The 19,416-nt window shown below is 39.3% G+C and overlaps 1 protein-coding gene across 1 annotated transcript in view; it reads right to left on the reverse strand.

Annotated features, from left to right (window-relative positions):
- Nucleotides 1-19,416, reverse strand: part of MCTP1 (multiple C2 and transmembrane domain containing 1) — a gene marked incomplete at both ends in the record, with an annotated part of 161,973 nt that overhangs the window by 67,538 nt on the left and 75,019 nt on the right. The window contains 5 exons of the mRNA XM_081318857.1: nt 10,683-10,802; nt 12,282-12,356; nt 12,677-12,778; nt 13,126-13,228; nt 19,307-19,409. Of these exons, the coding sequence (XP_081174983.1) occupies nt 10,683-10,802; nt 12,282-12,356; nt 12,677-12,778; nt 13,126-13,228; nt 19,307-19,409 (503 nt within the window). The remainder of the gene's footprint in view (nt 1-10,682; nt 10,803-12,281; nt 12,357-12,676; nt 12,779-13,125; nt 13,229-19,306; nt 19,410-19,416) is intronic.

Genomic DNA, 19,416 nt, shown 5'->3' on the forward strand with positions numbered 1-19,416 from the left:
CCCCTATGTGGAATTGATGAAGCCCTGCCAAACCTCAGGTCCAAAAGAAGCAGCTGTTTTGGTGGGATCTGCACCAAAGGCTCCAAAGAGAGAAAATGAGGATCAAAAGACTATGGTTAAATGCTACATGCAGGCTTCTGAATTTAACAATAAATGTTATTCTCTCAAAGTACACAGACTGAAATTGTCACAGTCATTCAATGTGAACATGTTCTGTAACTGTGGAAAATCTCAGTACACTTTTATGGTAATAACAGATGTATGCCATCTGCCTAGGTTTATGGTCCAGAAGATGTTCAACTGCTACCGTCTTATTTCAAGGAAAATTCCTCTTACAACCTCTATGAGAAAACAATATTAAATAATAATATATATATAGTAAAAAAATATGTGGAGAAATGCAATGTTTTGATTACACGGTAAAAAACAAAAACATCTAAGCACTGATTCTATAGTCCTTTTTTCCTAGTTATTTATTTATTACTGAAATAAAAGTCATTTTGTGTAATAGTTATTACTGGATTCTAACTATGGAGGCCTAGAATCAAATACAAAGTCATCCGTTGGAAGTGATGACTTTAGGACAGTCACTCTCTACCTCCAATACAAGGGTTATTGCAGAAAAGTAGGAGAGGGAATTCTATGTATAGCATCCTGAACTCCTAGAGAAAAGTTGGAATGTATAATAATATAACTAACTGAATAAAAATGACAATACCTCTTTCTTTAGGCAGCTTCATAAATAAGTTTTCAGAATTATTTTCAAAATATTTCTACTACATAAATTATTTCTTAATTTTTTGGTTTTATATAAAAGCACATTTACCAAAAATTAATTATTAAATAATGTTCATGTTTCTCCATTATATTGTTATCCCACAAATCCCCTATTAATCGTAAACTTGTAATGACAATTTAAGACCTTAATCATTTCAAGATGGACCTCTAGTTTTTCATGTGTGATGGCTAAACATAGAAATGGTTTACATAAATATGTACAAACCTAAGCTAAATAAATCTGAGTACTAAAACAGGAAAAATAGAACCAGAACTGCTTTAAATTTACTTTAAAAATCTAAAACAGGTTGCAGATGAATGTTAGCTAAAATAGAAAGAAGACTACAAAGTCTTCCAAGCTCCTGCAAAAATGTGGCACATTTGTATCTTTCTTATATGAATGGATTGTTATTATTTAGATCAAGATTTGACTATTTATACCAATAAAGTTAAATTAAGTAATTTGAGAATATCACTAATTTTGAGGATTGGCCATTTTTTAAGGCTTAGTATTCTTTTAAGTGAGGGACACAGTGGCTCAGTGGGTTAGGACACTGAGCTTGTCGATCAGAAGGTCGGCAGTTTGGCGGGTCGAATCCCGAGTGCTGCGTAACAGAGTAAGCGCCTGTTACTCATCCCAGCTTCTGCCAACCTAGCAGTTCGAAAGCACGTAAAAATGCAAGTAGAAAAATAGGGACCACTACGGTGGGAAGGTAACAGCATTCCGTGCGCCTTTGGCGTCTAGTCATGCCAGCCACATGACCACGGAGACGTCCTCGGACAAGCGCTGGCTCTTCGGCTTTGAAACGGAGATGAGCACCGGCCCCTAGAGTCGGAAACGACTAGCACGCATGTGCGGGGGAACCTTTACCTTTACCTTTATTCTTTTAAGTAATGCAGCAATTATTTTATTATGACTGCTATAATGCAGGCTAAAAGAACATATGGTAGCATAAATCTTAAACTTTTCATTAAACTGTCCAAATTCAAATCCTACCTTTTTGTGCACTCTGACATTTTTGCCTGGCATTTTCATTAATTTTGCAACATACATAAGTGTAACTGAAATGTTACCTGATCAATATTTTGTCTCTTTCATGTAGCATTAGAGCACATTTCCCCAAAGACCACACAGCAATGCAGGAAATAAATGTGTAAAATATCAAATGTTAATGTTAACATAGCAACACTTAATGTATAACAACTGAAAAGGCTAAAACAATTCAAAATAGTCCAAAGTACCACAAATTATCCACAAACCTATTTACAAAGTAAAATTTGTCTGCCAAAATAATTCACTGATTCATTTTGAAGTACCTCTTTTTACTTAAATCACACATCCAATTATTTTTCAGCCCATTAAGTAATATGACAGTGGAGGAAAAAGGTTGCATATATCCTTATCTGCCATAAGTACAGGAATGTGTGGTTAAGAGCTAAAGAGAATTAAACCCAAATTGGAAGACATTTTGATATTGATACTAGGCTATTGCAGAGATAATTCTTCTAATTTCTAGTTAGAAGTTACTTTCACATATTAAGTATAAATAAAAAGTATTTTGAATAATTGCATGTTAAAATTATATAGAATTAATTTAAACTTTAATAAAAAAGCTAATGTTTAAAAAAAATCTATTAGTTTTGTAAACTGAATGCTTAGTTATGATCAATATACTAATTGGGAGAACAACACCTATTGGAGGGAAAACTAAATAATTTGTATCTATATTATTTAAATTCTAAGCTTTGGAACATGTTATCCGAACTGAACACTTCACAGTTGTTGGAACAAAATTCACAAAATTTCCATTAGAGGAAGTTAAGTAATAAAATGTCCCTGGAGTGGACATTGACTACATGAATATATCCATGTTGTGTTGTGTTCCAGAAAACTGAATGAACATGATTTATCATTTCCTTTGTTCAGGACATTTGACTTTTCAGTCTAGACTGTCATCCTGGAATTTTGTGTTGTCTCCCTTTCCAAGTTTTAATCATGTCTGATATTTAGTTTTTTAAGAATGTCTAGGTGCTGGCACCTGCTGTGACTTGAGGAATATGCTATTTGATAATCCTCTCCTCTCAAGCAGCTGTAAGAAAAACAAATGGGATTCCACTTTGGACAACTTTGCTTCTATCTGATTACTTCAAGTGTTGCTCATTTGCTCTCCAATTTGTTAGAACTGTTTAAATCTTACTATTCAAAGGTATTTTAAATAGTGTAAATTTTGCAGAACAGTGGATGTAGGTTGCAATACTATAATCAGTAAATATGTTAAGACTCAGAGATATAATTGCTATTAAAAATGAACCATAATAAAAAGCTATGTATTTACTGTGGCTCTTTGACAGTAGGATAGGTTATTGAAATCTACCTTATGAGAAGTCAGTCATATTATTTAAAAATGTTAAGATTCTATATTTTGATTCTTTCTTAAAACCTGTTACTCTATCAGAAGCCATATTCTAAGGGGGCCCTTTTCTACCTTTAATTCTAAGCCTACTCTTTCTATACTTCTGAGTTCTGCCATATTCCTGGAGGGGAGGAGGGAAATGCATTGCGGGTTATTGCTCTGTTTTTCTCTATCGCTACACTGTAACACTTTGCTGCTTCTGCATACTTCCTCTGTGAACTATCTTTCCCGCTGGTGTCAGCTAGAAGGAGGGGAGAGGAAAGGAATGTGCCTCTGGCAACTGGTTTATATCCATTTTCAGAAGGGAAGGTGTGAAGAGGCAACAAAACACCACTGCAACCCTGAGACAGCCTGACATTATCTGCTCTTTCCCACAACAGACTTAACACCTGGGGATTGGCCCATTTGAACTGACTGGATGTACTTTGGGGTGGGGTTTGCTTGGGACACTTTTAACCTATTGATCTGAGCGGGAAACCCTCAGATCCTGTCTATTATGCCTGCTATCAGCTTCTCCTAATAAAAGTTTCTTTTGGAAGAAACTGCTTCCACGAGTTTTGCTTTCTTAGGATGAGGTTTTGAAGTGGGCCATGACATTAGACAGGATCTGCAGTAATAGTCAGCCCAGAAGGAAAGCTCTTAGCAGGGGACTTGACAAATCATGTCAGACAATGTAATAGAGAGGAACGTGCTATGGGGGGGAACCTCCCATCAAGCAGACCCCTGTAAATATTCCAGTTCTGAATCCTCAAGCTCTTCGGAAGAGGAGGTGGTGACAGAATGCCACCACAAGCCTAGGTGGTCAATGGGTGTTGGGAAGAAGGATGACTGGGAGAAGAAGGCCAGAAAGGTGACGCTCAGACAGGGCAGTCATCAACCAGGCTGGAAGGAGGAGATGGAACGGTACCTCCATCTCATCGAAGACAATCGCCAGCAGTCCAGCCGGTTACTGGAACAGGCAATCAGCATGATGAAGATAGCCCTCAACTCCCTGAAGGAGGAGAAAGCCGAATCCTACCGAGGCACCATTTGCCTGGGATCCAGCAGGAAAGGAAATGAAGGGGAGCCTGAACCCGAGGCCCCAGACCCATCTGATGGAGCCAACGAACCCGCCGCAGTCGCCAATGCTGCAGCCACCCGTCATCACGTGGAAGCCACAGAGAAGGAAGACGACACAAATGGAAGAAGAGACAACGGTCCATCCAGAAGTTCCCTCCATTAAATATGAAGTTCCGTGGGAAGCCGCGGCACCCGAGATTCTTCCTAACCCAAGTACTAAAGTATATGGAGGAGTACGGCCAAGACTCCTCCCCACTGCCTTGGATGGCATTGCAGCAGACTGGGTTGTAGTCCTCCACGACTCTGATGCTCCAGAGCTACTGAATTTCAACCACTTCATGGTCTCCCTCAGGAGCAGGTTTGAAGATCCTTTGGCCAACTGGAAAGCCCAGGAACGAATAAAGATGGTGAAGCAAGGCAGATAGTTGGTGGCGGAATACAACCAAGAATTCTGAACCCTGGCCAGCAAACTGAACTGGCCAGAGGACATCCTGCTCAGCCATTTCAAAGATGGCTTTAACTACAACCTCTATGATGTCTCCATCCCTTGGGGAGATCCTCATCGACTGCAAGATTGGTACATTCTAGCTGAGGAAGCCTAGATCAACCTAGCCAAGAGGCAACACAGAGGAGGAAGACCATGGGGAAATCACCACTGTAGCCAACCTGTGAGACAGCAAAGCAGCCATCTACCTCTAAAAGAACCACTGGGTGTTTCAAATGTGGCAAGGAAGGACATCACACCACTGAATGCCATTCTCGCACCCCGACTGGAAAATCAGACCGGACCCCGGCCGGGAACTCCAGAAAACCACCAGCGAAGCCGCAGGAGGCAGCCATGAAAGACATGGAGACCATTGAGTTCCCCCCCTCAGCTCAGCGAGGAAAGGGAACTCCGGCCCACACAGCGGGAGCATCCAACTCATCTGATGACAACTCCAAGGATGAACCCCTGGTAAGTGGACCCATTGCACCCCTCACCAGGACAGTAACTTTGCTAGCCCTGACCATGCCCGAAGCTGTAGAAGTCAGGGCATTAATTGATTACAGTTGCACCCGCTGCCTTATCAGCCGAACACTAATGGGGAATCTAGGAATACCGGTGAGGAGGCTGAAGAAACCGATTTCATTCGGTCAATTAGATGGGTCCATAGCAGGGGGGATGCCCACCACCCTAGCAATGACACCACTTCAACTCACCCTAGGGGACCACGTAAAGACTATAATGTTCGTGGTAACCCATGGTATGGTATGTCCCATAATCCCTACGCATGGCATGGCTAGCCAAATGGACTGGAGAATGGCAGAACTTAGGTTCCCAAAAGGGGAATCAGCCAAGGCACCAGCCCAGCCCCAATCAGGGGGAACCCCGACCTAAAAAGCTGCAATAGGGGGAGAAAAGGAAATACCCAAAATACCAGAGTATACAGACCTAGCTGAAGTATTCAGTGAAGAGAGGTCTGATGAGCGGCCACCGCATCGGCCCACGGACTGTGCAACAGAAATCATGCGAGGAGCAAAGATTCCAAAGCTTAGACTATACTCTATGAGCCCAGAGGAATTGGAAAAAATGAAGAATTTCATAGACAAAAACATAGAAAGCGGTTTCATTCAGCCAGCAAAGTCAAAGATGGCCACCCCTGTACTATTCCGAGAAAAGAAAGATGGAACTCTTCACCTCTGTGTGGATTATAGGGCTTTGAACGCAATAAGCGAAATCAATCTATACCCTCTCCCCCTCACGAAGGATGTGCTATCTCACCTTTCAAAGGGGAAGATTTTCACCAAGCTAGACCTAAGGGAAGCGTACTATCGAATTAGAATTAAGGAAGGAGACGAGTGGAAAACTGCCTTTAATTGTCCTTTAGGATGTTACCAATTAAGAATCCTACCTTTTGGCCTACAGGGAGTTCCTGCTGTATTCATGCAGCTGATAAATGACATACTAAGGAAGCACCTATACAAGGGCATACTCATTTACCTGGATGACATCCTTATATTCACAGAGACCATGGGTGAACATGTCAAACTGGTCAGGGCAATCCTAAACAAACTATGGGCAGCCCACCTCTATGCCAAGCTTTCTAAGTGTGAATTTCACAAGGATAAAATAGATTATCTGGGATACCATATATCCCCAAAGGGCATAGAAATGGGCCCTGAGAAAGTCCGGGTGGTACTAGAATGGGCGCCACCCCGCACAAGGAAGCAATTGCAGAGCTTCCTGGGATTCACCAACTGCTACCAGCAATTTATTCCCTCTTTTGCCCAAATAACCTTACCAATCACGAACTTAGTTAAAACGAGAGGGAAGGGAAAACCCAAGCCAAGCCAGCCATTAAAATGGACAGTAGAATGCCAAGCCACATTTGAGAGGCTGAAAAAGCTGTTTTCCATAGAATCAGTTCTAAGGCACCCCAACACCAACAAGCCTTTTGTAATTCAGGCAGACCCCAGCGATGTAGTAGTGGGGGCTGTATCATTACAGGAGAACAACGAAGGGGCATTACAGCCCTGTGCATACACATTGAGAAAGCTCACTGAAACAGAGGTGAGCAGTCTGGGAATAGGAGGCATATGCAGTGCGATGGGGTCTTCTCACATGGTGGCATTTTTTGGAGGGGAACAAAATTCCTTTCCAAGTGAGGACCAACCATGAGAACCTGGAAGCACTTAAGACATCCAGGAAATTTACCCCTAAGCAAGCATGGGAGTCACAACATTTCCACCAGTCCAATTTATTTTATTTTATTTATTTTAATTCCATTTATATCCCGCCCTTCTCCGAAGACTCAGGGCGGCTTACAAGCTTAGCAGTAGCCTTCATTCTATGTATATGCCTGCTTATTAGGGCTTTCATACACCCCCCAAGCGGCATTATTACAAAGTCAGCTTAATTGCCCCCAACAATCTGGGTCCTCATTTTACCTACCTCAGAAGGATGGAAGGCTGAGTCAACCTTGAGCCTGGTGGGATGCGAACCTGCACTAATTGCAGGCAGCTGGTGTTACTTAAGGAGGCATTAGCCCACTGCTCCACCAAGGCTATTTCACACTAAAACATCTGCCGGGGGGAGGGGACTTCCTGGCAGACGCATTATCTAAATGCCACAATAGCATTCGGGCTAGTGTAACAAAACCACTCATGCCAGAAACGCAACTGGCAGCAAAAGAAACTACCCAAGTACAAGCCAAACTCCAAAAACTGTTAGCGAGCCAGGCAGGAATTGAATTAAGAAAAGCATTAAAAACTGACAAATGGTTCCTAAGTGACAAGAACCTATGCACTATCACAGATGGGCTACCCTGGGTGGGAGAAAAATTATACATACCCAAAAGTCAAAGTTCATGCAACTTTGCCACGATTCAAATCCAGCAGGGTTTGTGAAGACATTACACCTAGTTAAAAGGCAATTCTGGTGGACATCAATAAAGAAGGACATTGAAAGCTACTTAGGCAGCTGCCCAATTCATGTATCTGCAAAAAGATTACAAGGAAAATCACCTGGGCTGCTACAGCCAGTAGCAACCCTCTCGGCACCTTGAAAGGACATCTCTATGGACTTTATAGTAGAGCTACCAGAGAGCAATGGAAATACTGTCATCTGGTTGTAATGGACCTTTTTCCAAACAAGTGCATTTTATCCCCTGCTCAAAAATTCCTACAGCAAAAACACTGGTGAAACTCTTTGTTCAGCACATATATCGATTGCATGGAGCCCCACAGTGCATCATATCAGATAGAGGAGTGCAATTCACATCAGAATCCTGGAAGGAGTTTTTGATTCTGTTAGGGACCACCCAGGGGCTGTCATCTAGTCATCATCCGCAAACGAATGGTGGGACTGAACGGTTGAATTCAGTACTAGAACTATATCTTAAGATACTTTATTAATTACCAGCAGACCAACTGGACCGACCTACTCCCATTCGCTGAGGTTGCTTACAACAATGCTGTTCACTCCAGCACGGGCTACACTCCATTCCAAGTAGCCACAGGGCAAAGCTTTAACCCAATGCCAGAACTCTCCCCTGCAGAACCAGCCATCTCTTTGTTAAAGGAGTGGATTGCACAACTAAAGAACACTTGGCCAGTGGTTAGGAAAGCATTGGAGGAGGCTAGGCAAGCATATAAGATTCAAGTAGATAAAAAGAGAATTGAGCCAAAACCTTTTACTGTGGGGGAAATGGTTTACCTATCCACCAAGTACCTAAAATCCTTACAATCATATAAAAAACCTGGACCCAAATATGTAGGACCATGCCCCATTATCAAAATTATAAACCCAGTAACAGTGGAATTGGAGCTCCCAAAATCCCTCAGGCAAATCCACCCAATCTTCCACTGCAGCCTTCTAAAACACGAGCAACAGTCACCATTAAGACCAGCTGTTGCTCCGCCCCTCCTCCCGTTATGGTAGAAGGGGAACAACATTCCAAAATTAAAGAAATTTTAGACTCCAGGAACTACCATGGCTCCACTCAATACTTAGTGGTGTAGAAACACCTCCCATCCTCCTGAAATGAATGGGTCCACAAATGCCATATTAAAGCCCCTAAATTACTTTAAAAAATTCCACATTGAATACCCGAACAAATCTGATTAACCTATTTATTTATTTATTTATTTATTTATTTGGATTTATATACCGCCCCTCTCCGAAGGGACTCGGGGCGGTGTACAGTGCAATTAAAACACTATAAACAACACATAATGTATAAAAATTAAAATGAAATTAAATCAAATAGCCCTAAACAATAAACACATGCTAAAATTTAAAATTTTTAAAATTTAAGATCTAAAATCCCAGTCCCTCAGTCCAGGCCGGCAAGTTCAAATAGCCAAGACTTCAGGTCGCGGCGAAACGAGCGAAGGTCGGGAGCCATCCAGAGCTCAACCGGAAGCTGATTCCAGAGGGCAGGCACGCCCACAGAGAATGCTCTCCCCCTGGGGGCCGCCGGTCAACATTCCCTGACCGACGGCACCCTGAGGAGGCCCTCTCTGTGGGAGCGCACAGGGCGATGGGAAGTTAACGCCGGCAAAAGGTGCTCCCGTAAATAACTCGGACCCATGCCATTTAGGGCTTTATAGGTCATCACCAGCACCTTGAATCTCATCTGGAAGACAACTGGAAGCCAATGCAGCTTGTGGAGCGGAGGTGTTACATGGGAGTATCGGGAAACCCCCATAACAACTCGCACGGCTGCATTCTGCACCAGCTGGAGCCTCCGAGTGGTATTCAAGGGCAGCCCCATGTAGAGAGTGTTGCAGTAGTCTATCCGAGAGGTCACGAGCGCATGAGTGACTGTGCGTAGGGCATATTTGTCTCTATGTCTCCACAGGTGGATCTCTCTTTTTTTAAGGGCGGCAGGATGTCAGAAACCATATTCTAAGGGGCCCCTTTTCTACTTTTAATTCTAAGCCTACTCTTTCTATACTTCTGGGATCTGCCATACTCCTGGAGGGGAGGGGTAAATGCATTGCGGGTTATTGCTCTGTTTTCCTCTATCGCTACATTGTAACACTTTGCTGCTTCTGCATACTTCCTCTGTGAACTATCTTTCCCCTTGATGTCAGCTAGAAGGGAGGGAGAAGAAAGGACTGCGCCTCCGGCAACTGGTTTATCTCAGCTTTTGGAAGGGAAGGTATGAAAAGCCAACAAAACATCATTGCAACCCTGAGACAGCCTGACGTTACCTGCTCTTTAATTTCTTGGGTTAAACAGTTGTCTGAACACCATACAAAACACAATTTCAGTTTCTTGTACTTAATAACATAGTAGTGCTATATAGGAAATCTAGAAAACAACCTTTATATACAATATCTTCAACATTAGTATCATTTATTGTATAAACAGTGGTAGAAATCTACCCACACAGCAAAAAACCTTTTACCAGAAGAATGCTGCAGATTATACATTAAGATTAGGAAACAACAAAACCGTATCACAAGTTGTCTTTGATGACCAGGAATCTAATTCATCAAGAATGACATAATAAAGATTCCACTGACTGCATTAATCTTCCTAATCCTGATGATAAGTAAATCATTTTTTAAGAGCTCAATAATTCAGGGTGCAATCTAAAACTACTGATTTGTCCAATATTATTGCTTACTTGGTGAATAGTTGATAAAAGTGTGTTCCAAATGTGAGACTATTAAGTATTATCTGTGTTTGCACATTCAGTTTTGGCTTATTGTGAAAAAGTAACCTGCTGATGTATCCTACTTGACTGTTCCTGGTTTGCTTCTCCTGCCAGTAGAAGGGGTTAAATAAACCTCAGAAAATTCTTCTATGGTTTGTTTAGCCATTCCTACTGACCTTAGTGACAAATGGGAGTTGTTAAGCTTGTGTGCAAAATTAATAATTGTTTACCATTAAACATGCCATAAATGATTAATAATGTGTTGAATAAATTAAAAATATCATACCACAAAAGCAGCCAGACTTCTTGGTGGTGACTCCCACTCAAAACAGCCATTTATAAAGTAGGCAGCATTTATAATGACCATGACACAATGTTTCACACGGATAAAGTTCCTTAGAAGAACCTAGAGGTAAGAAACACAGAGCATGTGTTAGCTTCTTTTGTGCTGGTGAATATATTCTGACTGTGTTTCACACTTTATCTTAAAAGGATACACTGTATAAACTAAAAGTGCTATTACTGAAAAATGAAAAAGGAATTGTCAATAGGTATCCACAGGTTTATCAGTAATTGCAAAATATAAAAGGCTGTATCATTTTACTCTGCAGCACAATAGAAGAAATGACAATGCTGCTGTACTCACTAAGCTTTCATTATGAATATGTAACTATGCTCCAAGCACTGAGGTTCAAAGATTTACTAAATTAATCTAGATTTTTTAAACAAAATGATATACTAGCTATAAGAAATGACATATGCAGTAATTCTCAGGCAATTTTACTTGTTTTTCCATTTAAGATATGACAAAACATTAAAAGGACAAAAAACCATGCATTTCTTTTTTAAAACTATGAAGACCTTTTTACCAGTACTTGGAAAGATATTACCTTGAATTTATTCATAAAATTCACTGCAAAGAACTTGCTAACTTGTTGCATTCTAAAGCATAATACTGTACCTGTTTTTATTTAAAACAAGATTTCTTTAATGAGAAATTTTAAGTTCAAACTATGTGATAAAGATTATCTATCCATTGTCTGCAAATGTGCCCACTAATTTCTAAACATCTGGGAAAACTGTACTGAAAATATTTAGTTTTGTGTATTACAAAAGAGTACTTGCTTATTTTATGATTATGTAAATAATGATTGCTTATGTAAATAATGATTGCTTATAAAAAGTCCTTACTGAAAGTAACTCTATATTTTAAGTAAGAAGTATACAAATACTAGTCAGTTTATGAATCAGTTCTGGAAAAACAGATTGATTTAGAGCTTATTTAGTTACTATAGTTGTAATAATAAAAATATAGAATAAATTTGATTTTAATATTATTTTAACCAATTCTTCAACAAAATGAAAATTTTATAGTCACTCTTCATAAGTAAATATTTCAGCTAGTAAAAGTAAACACACAACCAGAAAAAATATAATTGTCAGTCTTTGAAGAGTCAAATAAAAGTCTATTGCCTTAAGAGTCTAATAAGGACCACAGTATTACAACTAGGAGAACAAAAGACTGATAGATTCTCTAATCCACAATAATATGAGAGTTCCTGTAGGTCAAATTAGCCACAAAACGTATGGTAGACTAAGTTTACAGCCACCTGTGCGATTACCCGATACACAGGGGAAAACTGATGACTTTATTGTGGTTCTCATGGCACTTTTCTAAAGCTGTTTTTGCTTGGAGTGGGGCACCTCTGTGTGTGTGTGTGTGTGTGTGTGTGTGTGTGTGTGCGCGCACACACACACACACACACACTCACATGTCCAGATAAACTTTTGTTATAAATCAAAAAGTGCTTTAAATGCTTATTTCCCCCACCCCAAAAACCCCCACCCCAAATTGCACAATAATATTGCAATTCTAAATCTTTACCTGTTTAGATAGTCTGTTTTCTTCTTCAATATATTTCTGTTCTTTGGGCATTAATGTTTGGATGCTGGCTTTCACCTAAACATCAGAATATCATGATATTTAGGCACTTATACATGTATTATTTAGAACCATTATCACAGCATTTCAAAATCGCAAGACCAAGATTATAAGCTAGAAATATGAAGCACAGAAGCTCATGCTTGTGTATATATTACAGCAATAGCAGTGAGGTGATAAAGTGTGACTGTCTCAGGCAGTGGCGGAAGAGTATTCTGCAGCATATATCAAAGTTTAGAGAAAATGAGGAATGACAGAAATTCTCTACAAATCAGGAACAAAAGCTTTCATGAAACCGAACTCTTTAGCAGTACAAAAAAGCCAAAGTTAAGACTTACAGCATTAAAAATCACATCCATTTCAAGATAGATGACCCCCTTTGTTGGCCCTGTCAGCTGCTTGTTTTTCAAAACGTAGGCTTTCTGTTCACCATTTTGAATCTGCAGGAAAAGGACATGACAGCCGTCTGTCTCACAGTCTCTACTGAATACACTCCCTCCATGACCTTTGACCCCCAGCTGCTGAAACTGACAGAGAACCCAAAACAACTGTGGCAATTCTGACAAGTACCTGTTCATTACCAGGACCAAGTCTGTCAGGAAAAATTAACTATCATGGGATTCAACATGGCCGTGAATTGAGTATGTTAAATTTTTTTCAGTATTCCTATTACAGACCTGGGTTGAGAAATGACAGCCTGTACTGATTGTTTCCATGAGCATAAAGAAATTCAGAGCAGATGACGATGGCAATGATGATAATAATAACAATAACAATATCAACTTACATACAATAATGGAATAACCACTTTGCCTAGGAAGTCTGCACTCCGATCACGATCTTCATCATAAACTGTCACTTCAAGAACTGAGTGTATATCTTTAATATTGCTAAAAAAGGGTGAGGCAGAAAGAGGTGCAAAGTCACTGAATTGGTTGTCAACAAAAATGCACCACTAAGTCCCCCCCAAAATCAAACAGTACATGTATTTTTGAAAGTATAAACCTGAAAAGGAGGGCTAAAAGAAGACCAATTTAAATAGGAATACAACTCAGGCATAATACTGAACATTTGGCAATTACATACTTCCCTGCCCTTATTGTGTCTGTGGAATGTCTGCCAGCTGCACTGTTTAGAGTGTCCCAGACCCTATTAGGCAAAGATGGGCCGGAAGAACCAATTAGTGTAAGTTGTGATCGTTTGGCTGAGCATTTTATCGATAAAATCACTTGAATTTGCTCTGAGTTGGAAGCCAGATGGATGGAATCTTTTGAAGTTATAGAAGTATCAACTTGTGATGTTACCTAGTAAATTTCTGAGCCTCATAAGCTCAAGTTAGTAGAGAAAGTTTTCTATAATATTAGTATTTCTACTTGGCACATCTGTCTGGCTAAAGCATCTAGAAAGGGAAATGGCAGTTGGACTCTGGCAGTCATCAATTCTTCTTTGAGGGAAAGGACTACTGAGCAGCTTTGAAAGAAGTCCTAGCCTGCTCACTCTTTGAGAAATGGCTGTGGAACCAGCAATCGCGAACAGCCTTTCCTCTAACTCCAACCTCTCCTTTTTGGAAAGGATGTTGAGAAAATAATGGAATTAAAATTTCAGGGAGCACTAGAGGACCATGTAATGGAAACCAGACTGGTTGTTCTGGATCACTTGTGGCAGGACTTGAGAGAAGGGAGAACAACCATCCTTGTCTTCCTAGATCTCTTGGCAATGTTGAAACTATTGATCACATTGTTCTTCTAGACCTCCTGCAAGAATTGGCAGTTGAAGGCACTTAAATAATCACTCTTTTAAGACTATCATGGTCTCATGGTTGCTGGAAGTTAAGTTTTTGCTTCAGTTTTAAATTAGACACCATTTATCCAGAATGAATTTTAATGTCAAAGCTGGAGCTTTGAGAAAAGACCATTCTGCATAGCCTCCACATATAGGGCAAATCCCTAATCCTCTGCTAGCCCTTCTCAGCCTGTTTCTTTCCTCTTGTATAGGAAAAAAAAGGCTTTCATCATATAAAGGAAAACTGGAAATGTATATTTACTGAATTTGAGGATCTTGAAAATAAAAGTTTGGAACATAGTACATAAGAAAAAGAATCATATTAGAGGAAATCACTTGTAAAAATAAATGCTAGGAGTAATAGAAATAAAACTTGTGAAAACATTTATGAGTATTTGTGAAGTAAAGCAGAGCCAATTTACCACTGAGAAACTGAATAACATTAAACAACTTTTAGATTCAATTCAATTTTCCATTAACTTCCATTCCCTCTATCTTGAACAGGATTGTAAGAACAGGGAATCATTTTAGTTGTTTTAGGTCTAGAGGATGGGGAAGAAGGGGTGGGACGAAAACTTCTATCCATCTCTTTTTATAGTGAGATATCGGGATCCAACATATCGAGCAAATAAGAAACATTTGTTGTTGTTGTTAGTTGTGAAGTCGTGTCTGACCCATCCCAACCCCATGGACAACGTTCCTCCAGGCCTTCCTGTCCTCTACCATCTTCTGGAGTCCACTTAAGCTCACGCCTACTGCTTCAGTGACTCCATCCAGCCACCTCATTCTCTGTCATCCCATTCTTCTCTTGCCCTCAATCTTACCCAGCATTAGGCTCTTCTCCAGTGAGTCCTTCCTTCTCATTAGGTGGCCAAAGTATTTGAGTTTTAGCTTCAGGATCTGGCCTTCTAAAGAGCAGTCAGGGTTAATCTCCTCTAGGACTGACCGGTTTGATCGCCTTGCAGTCCAAGGGACTCGCAGGAGTCTTCTCCAGCACCATAGTTCAAAGGCCTCAATTCTTTGGCACTCAGCCTTTGTTATGGTCCAACTTTCACAGGTATACATTGCAACTGGGAAGACCATAGCCATATAAAAAACCGATGGCAAAAAACCCCTCTAGTAGTCCTTTTGACTTTGTTTTTTGTTTGTTGGTTTGTTGGTTGGTTTGTTATTAGATTTTATTTTTAAAAATGTTGTTGGCAGATGGACATGTATTTATCCCAAGCATATTTAAACTCAGTCGCTGAGGATTGACCAGCTCCCTCTACTGGAAGTTGGTTCCAAGCTCCCACTACTCATTCTGTGAAGTAATACTTTCTAACATTATTTTTGAACTTCCCTCCTGTTAGTTTGAGGTTAAGCCCGTATTCTTGATTTTTGTTTTATATGGAAAATACTGCCTTCTAGAACCTTATTCACATCCTTAATATATTTAAAGGTTTCATTCCTTTTTGTCCACCAAGCTGTATGAATTCACTTCCTCCAATCTCTCCTAATATGTTTAGTCCCTTAGACCTTGCACCATTTTTGTTGCTCATCTCTGGACTCGTTAAATCTTACCAATATCTTTTTTAAGTGGGGTCTTCAGAACACAGTATTCCAAAGGACAGCTAACTAAAGATCTAAATAGTGGGATTAGGACCTTTTTGTTTGCCTTCACAGCTACCTGGCCACACTGTTTGCTCGTTCTGTAGTCATCAGCTATAAGCACACACAAATACTGTTCTTCTGTTGTTCTGTCTAACATTGTACCCCCAATACTATATCCTGCCAGATGATTCTGTTTTCCTAAGTGCATGATCTTACATTTGGAAACATTGAACTGCAGTTTTTACATTTTTGACCAAACTTGCAGCAATGCCAAACTGTTTTCCATGTTACGAATACTCCCAGGAACATCAACTCTATTCTACACCTTTATGTCATCAGCAAAAAGACAAACCTTATCTAGCAATCTTTCTGTTATATCACTTATAAACACACTTGAACAGAGCAGGACCTTGTACAACTGTCAGTCTTTTCTCCTGTTCTTTCCAACTAGCCAAATAGATATCATTTTTTAAAAAATAATTGTTGTTACAATTATTAAATTACATATTAAGGACATAATCATTTTAATATATTACTATATTTATGTAATATAAAGTATATGTTTACATAATACACATACATTAATAAATACATCTGTCTAACTAATATTTTATTAAAAATCTCAAGGTGGTTTATAATGGAATTAAAATATAAAGTATGTTAGAGTAGTACTAAAATAATGCTCAATCTAAAAATAGGGAAAAGGAGAACAAATCAGAAATTAGTGGTGAAGGCTTGTATGAAAAGGAAAATAAAAGTTGTAATGGCAGACACTTCACAAATGTTAAGGTAGAACATTTCAGAATGCAGGCATATTACAGAAAATGTGTAAAATGTCACTCCTGCTTCACACATAATGCTCGCCCCTAATAATCTTAATCTGAAATTTGAACTGGTTCCAAGTTCTACATCAGTACAATCTGAACTTGCTTTATTAGCTAATAGGCAGCTGATTCAATTGTTTTCACAACATGTAACATGAACATGGCCAAGTGTTTTGCTTAGCAACTTGTTCCCAGCATTTTCCACCAAATGAGATTTTTTAAATAAGTAAGGGCAGCCCCACACTGAGTGCATCATGTAATCCAAACGTAAGGGTTACTATATGTGAACAATTGTAGCTAGGTTGCCATTATCTAGGTGGTTAAGCTTTGTGAGACAGAGCATAACCAGATAAACATATTTTACTTTATTGAAAAGTTACACGAACAGAATCTTGCAAGCCTGAAAGTACATGTCTGATCATAAGCAGATATTCAATGTAGCATTTCACATCATGTTCAGACTATTGCTCAACCTGAAGCAAAATTAATTAAAGGTATGACTGATGCTATCCATCCATTAACAGATTGAAATAAAGTCACGACTGTTACAGAGGACCTGAAGTTGCAAGCACTCTACCCCCATTCTCCCAAAAAAGCTTGGTATGAAAGTTGGACTTGTAGGACTAGAAAGCCGATCATATAATGTTCTTACACTAATCTTTTGGGGGTTTTGGCTTGAATCGAGTCTCCTGATACTCCCATGTTACACCTTTGCTCCGCAAGCTGCATTGGCTGCCGGTTGCCCTCCGGGTGAGATTCAAGGTGCTGGTAATGACCTACAAAGCCCTACATAGCATGGGTCCGGATTACCTACGGCAGCAACTTCCCTCCGTCCAGTGCGCTCCCACAGAGAGGGCCTCCTCAGGGTGCCTCCGATCAGAGAATGTCTACTGGTGGCCCCCAGGGGGAGGGCGTTCTCTGTGGGCGCGCCAGACCTGTGGAACCGCTTGCCGGTTGAGCTCTGGATTGCCCCCAACCTTCGCTCCTTCCAGCGGGATCTAAAAACCTATTTATTTGAGCAAGCCGGCCTGGTCTGATGGGTTTGGGGTTGGGTTTTAATATGGTTTTAACTATTGTATATATCGGGCATAAATCATTTAATTGTTTTTAACTTTTTTACTTTGTTTTTTAATGTTTATTGCCCTGTACACCGCCCTGAGTCCTTCGGGAGAAGGGCGGTATAAAAATTTAATAAATATAAAATATAAACAAGAACAAGAAGAAACAACAAAAATAAAGCCCTAACCAGAAAAGTTCAGGGGATTATTAAACTGTAAAGAACATGAAACAGATTTGTTTTTCTTGTAATATAATTAGGAGAAATTACAATAACAAGATGATCCTTCATTCTTCAAATTCAAAAAATCAAATATTTCCATTGGTAAACTTGTAAGATCTACTCCAATTCTCTATAACTTTTTATCTACCAATTCATCTCCAATAGATCAGTTTTCTTATATTAAAATACAGGTATTACAAAGCCTTTTTACATTCCTTCCTATAGTTAACTCACTTTTATTAAATGAAGAATCACAATAACTAGTTAGAAAGTACAGTGTTACTAATGTCCAATTCAGCAAATTATTCAGCCTACTCCTTTGACAGCTGATTTATCACTAAGCTTTGGCTGTCCTTTATAACAGGAATCGGCATGTCTTAGGTGTTAAACTTTCTTAGCCTCCTGACCTTTAAAGGGGCTGCAGAAGAGTGTTTGGTAGTATCACTTGAAAGATATTTTGGGGAAGATGGTTTAGGGTTGGATTAGGAAAAGCTTCTGTTTCCCCACTTTAGCCAAGCAACTCATGATAAATTGCTCTAAGTCATGCACTGAATTTCAGAGGGTGTTGGGGTATTGGGGGTGCACAAATTGTTATTCTAGAGGGCTAAACATGATCTATGTGCTGTAATAATCCTAAATCCATTCTTTACAAAAAAAAGCAATACAAAGAAACTTAGTTCCGTTTTTATTATAGCTTGTTTGCTGCTCAATTAAAAATGACTCTGAGCTACTTACATCAAGTAACAAAAACATTAAAATAGCAACAATATCCTCTAATAGTACTACCCAATGAGTACATTTTAATCCTCACTATTCCCAAATGCTTTCTGGGACAGCCATGGCTTTGAAGCTCTTCAGAAGCCCTAAAAACAGGAGTTGGTTTGGATATCCAGATGCAAGCTCCTATGATTTTTAGATTCTAGATTTTAAAGTCCTAAATAAGTGAACAAAAATAAGTATATAATACTTACTATCAGCTCCCAGATTCAGTCTTTGATATCACCAAGTATTATGGGGAAAATACATCTGAAATCCTTCAGGTCCTTTGCCAGTTACTTTGGGGCCAGCATTTTTCTGATTTATTGCACTTTAGATGAACTCCAATTCCACCTTCTTCAGCTATTCCAAAGTTTATGAAGCTTGATCTAATTACTCCTAACCTAAATAGTTCAAACTTCCTACATGATGCAAGGCATTTTTTAAAAGTTTCCAATGTATAAGATATCTCTTCCAGCATCTTAGCAGCAATACATTTCGTTACTTTGCCAGATTAAGTTTTAAAATGTTTTGGAACATACTGAAGATCACCAATAAAAATAGATTACCAAAACACAAAAAACATTTGCTTATAGGTACTTCACTATCTTGGGTACTATTTATTCCAAAGACATTTATTTGTTGTGCTTAAGAAATTAGAGCAATTTATTTCTGATAATTTTGAAAGCCACAATCAAACTTGTAAATGAAATTTTAAAAAGTATGGTAAGACTTACAAAGTGAAGATTTTGTTCCACTCGGGATTAAGGTTCTTATATATTGTGTGGGTCAACAATCTATCGTTGTTCAATTCAATTACACAGAATGGATCACTTTTACCTGCAAA

This window comes from Vipera berus, assembly GCF_964194415.1.
Source record: "Vipera berus genome assembly, chromosome: 2".
NCBI classification, from domain to species: Eukaryota; Metazoa; Chordata; class Lepidosauria; order Squamata; family Viperidae; genus Vipera; species Vipera berus.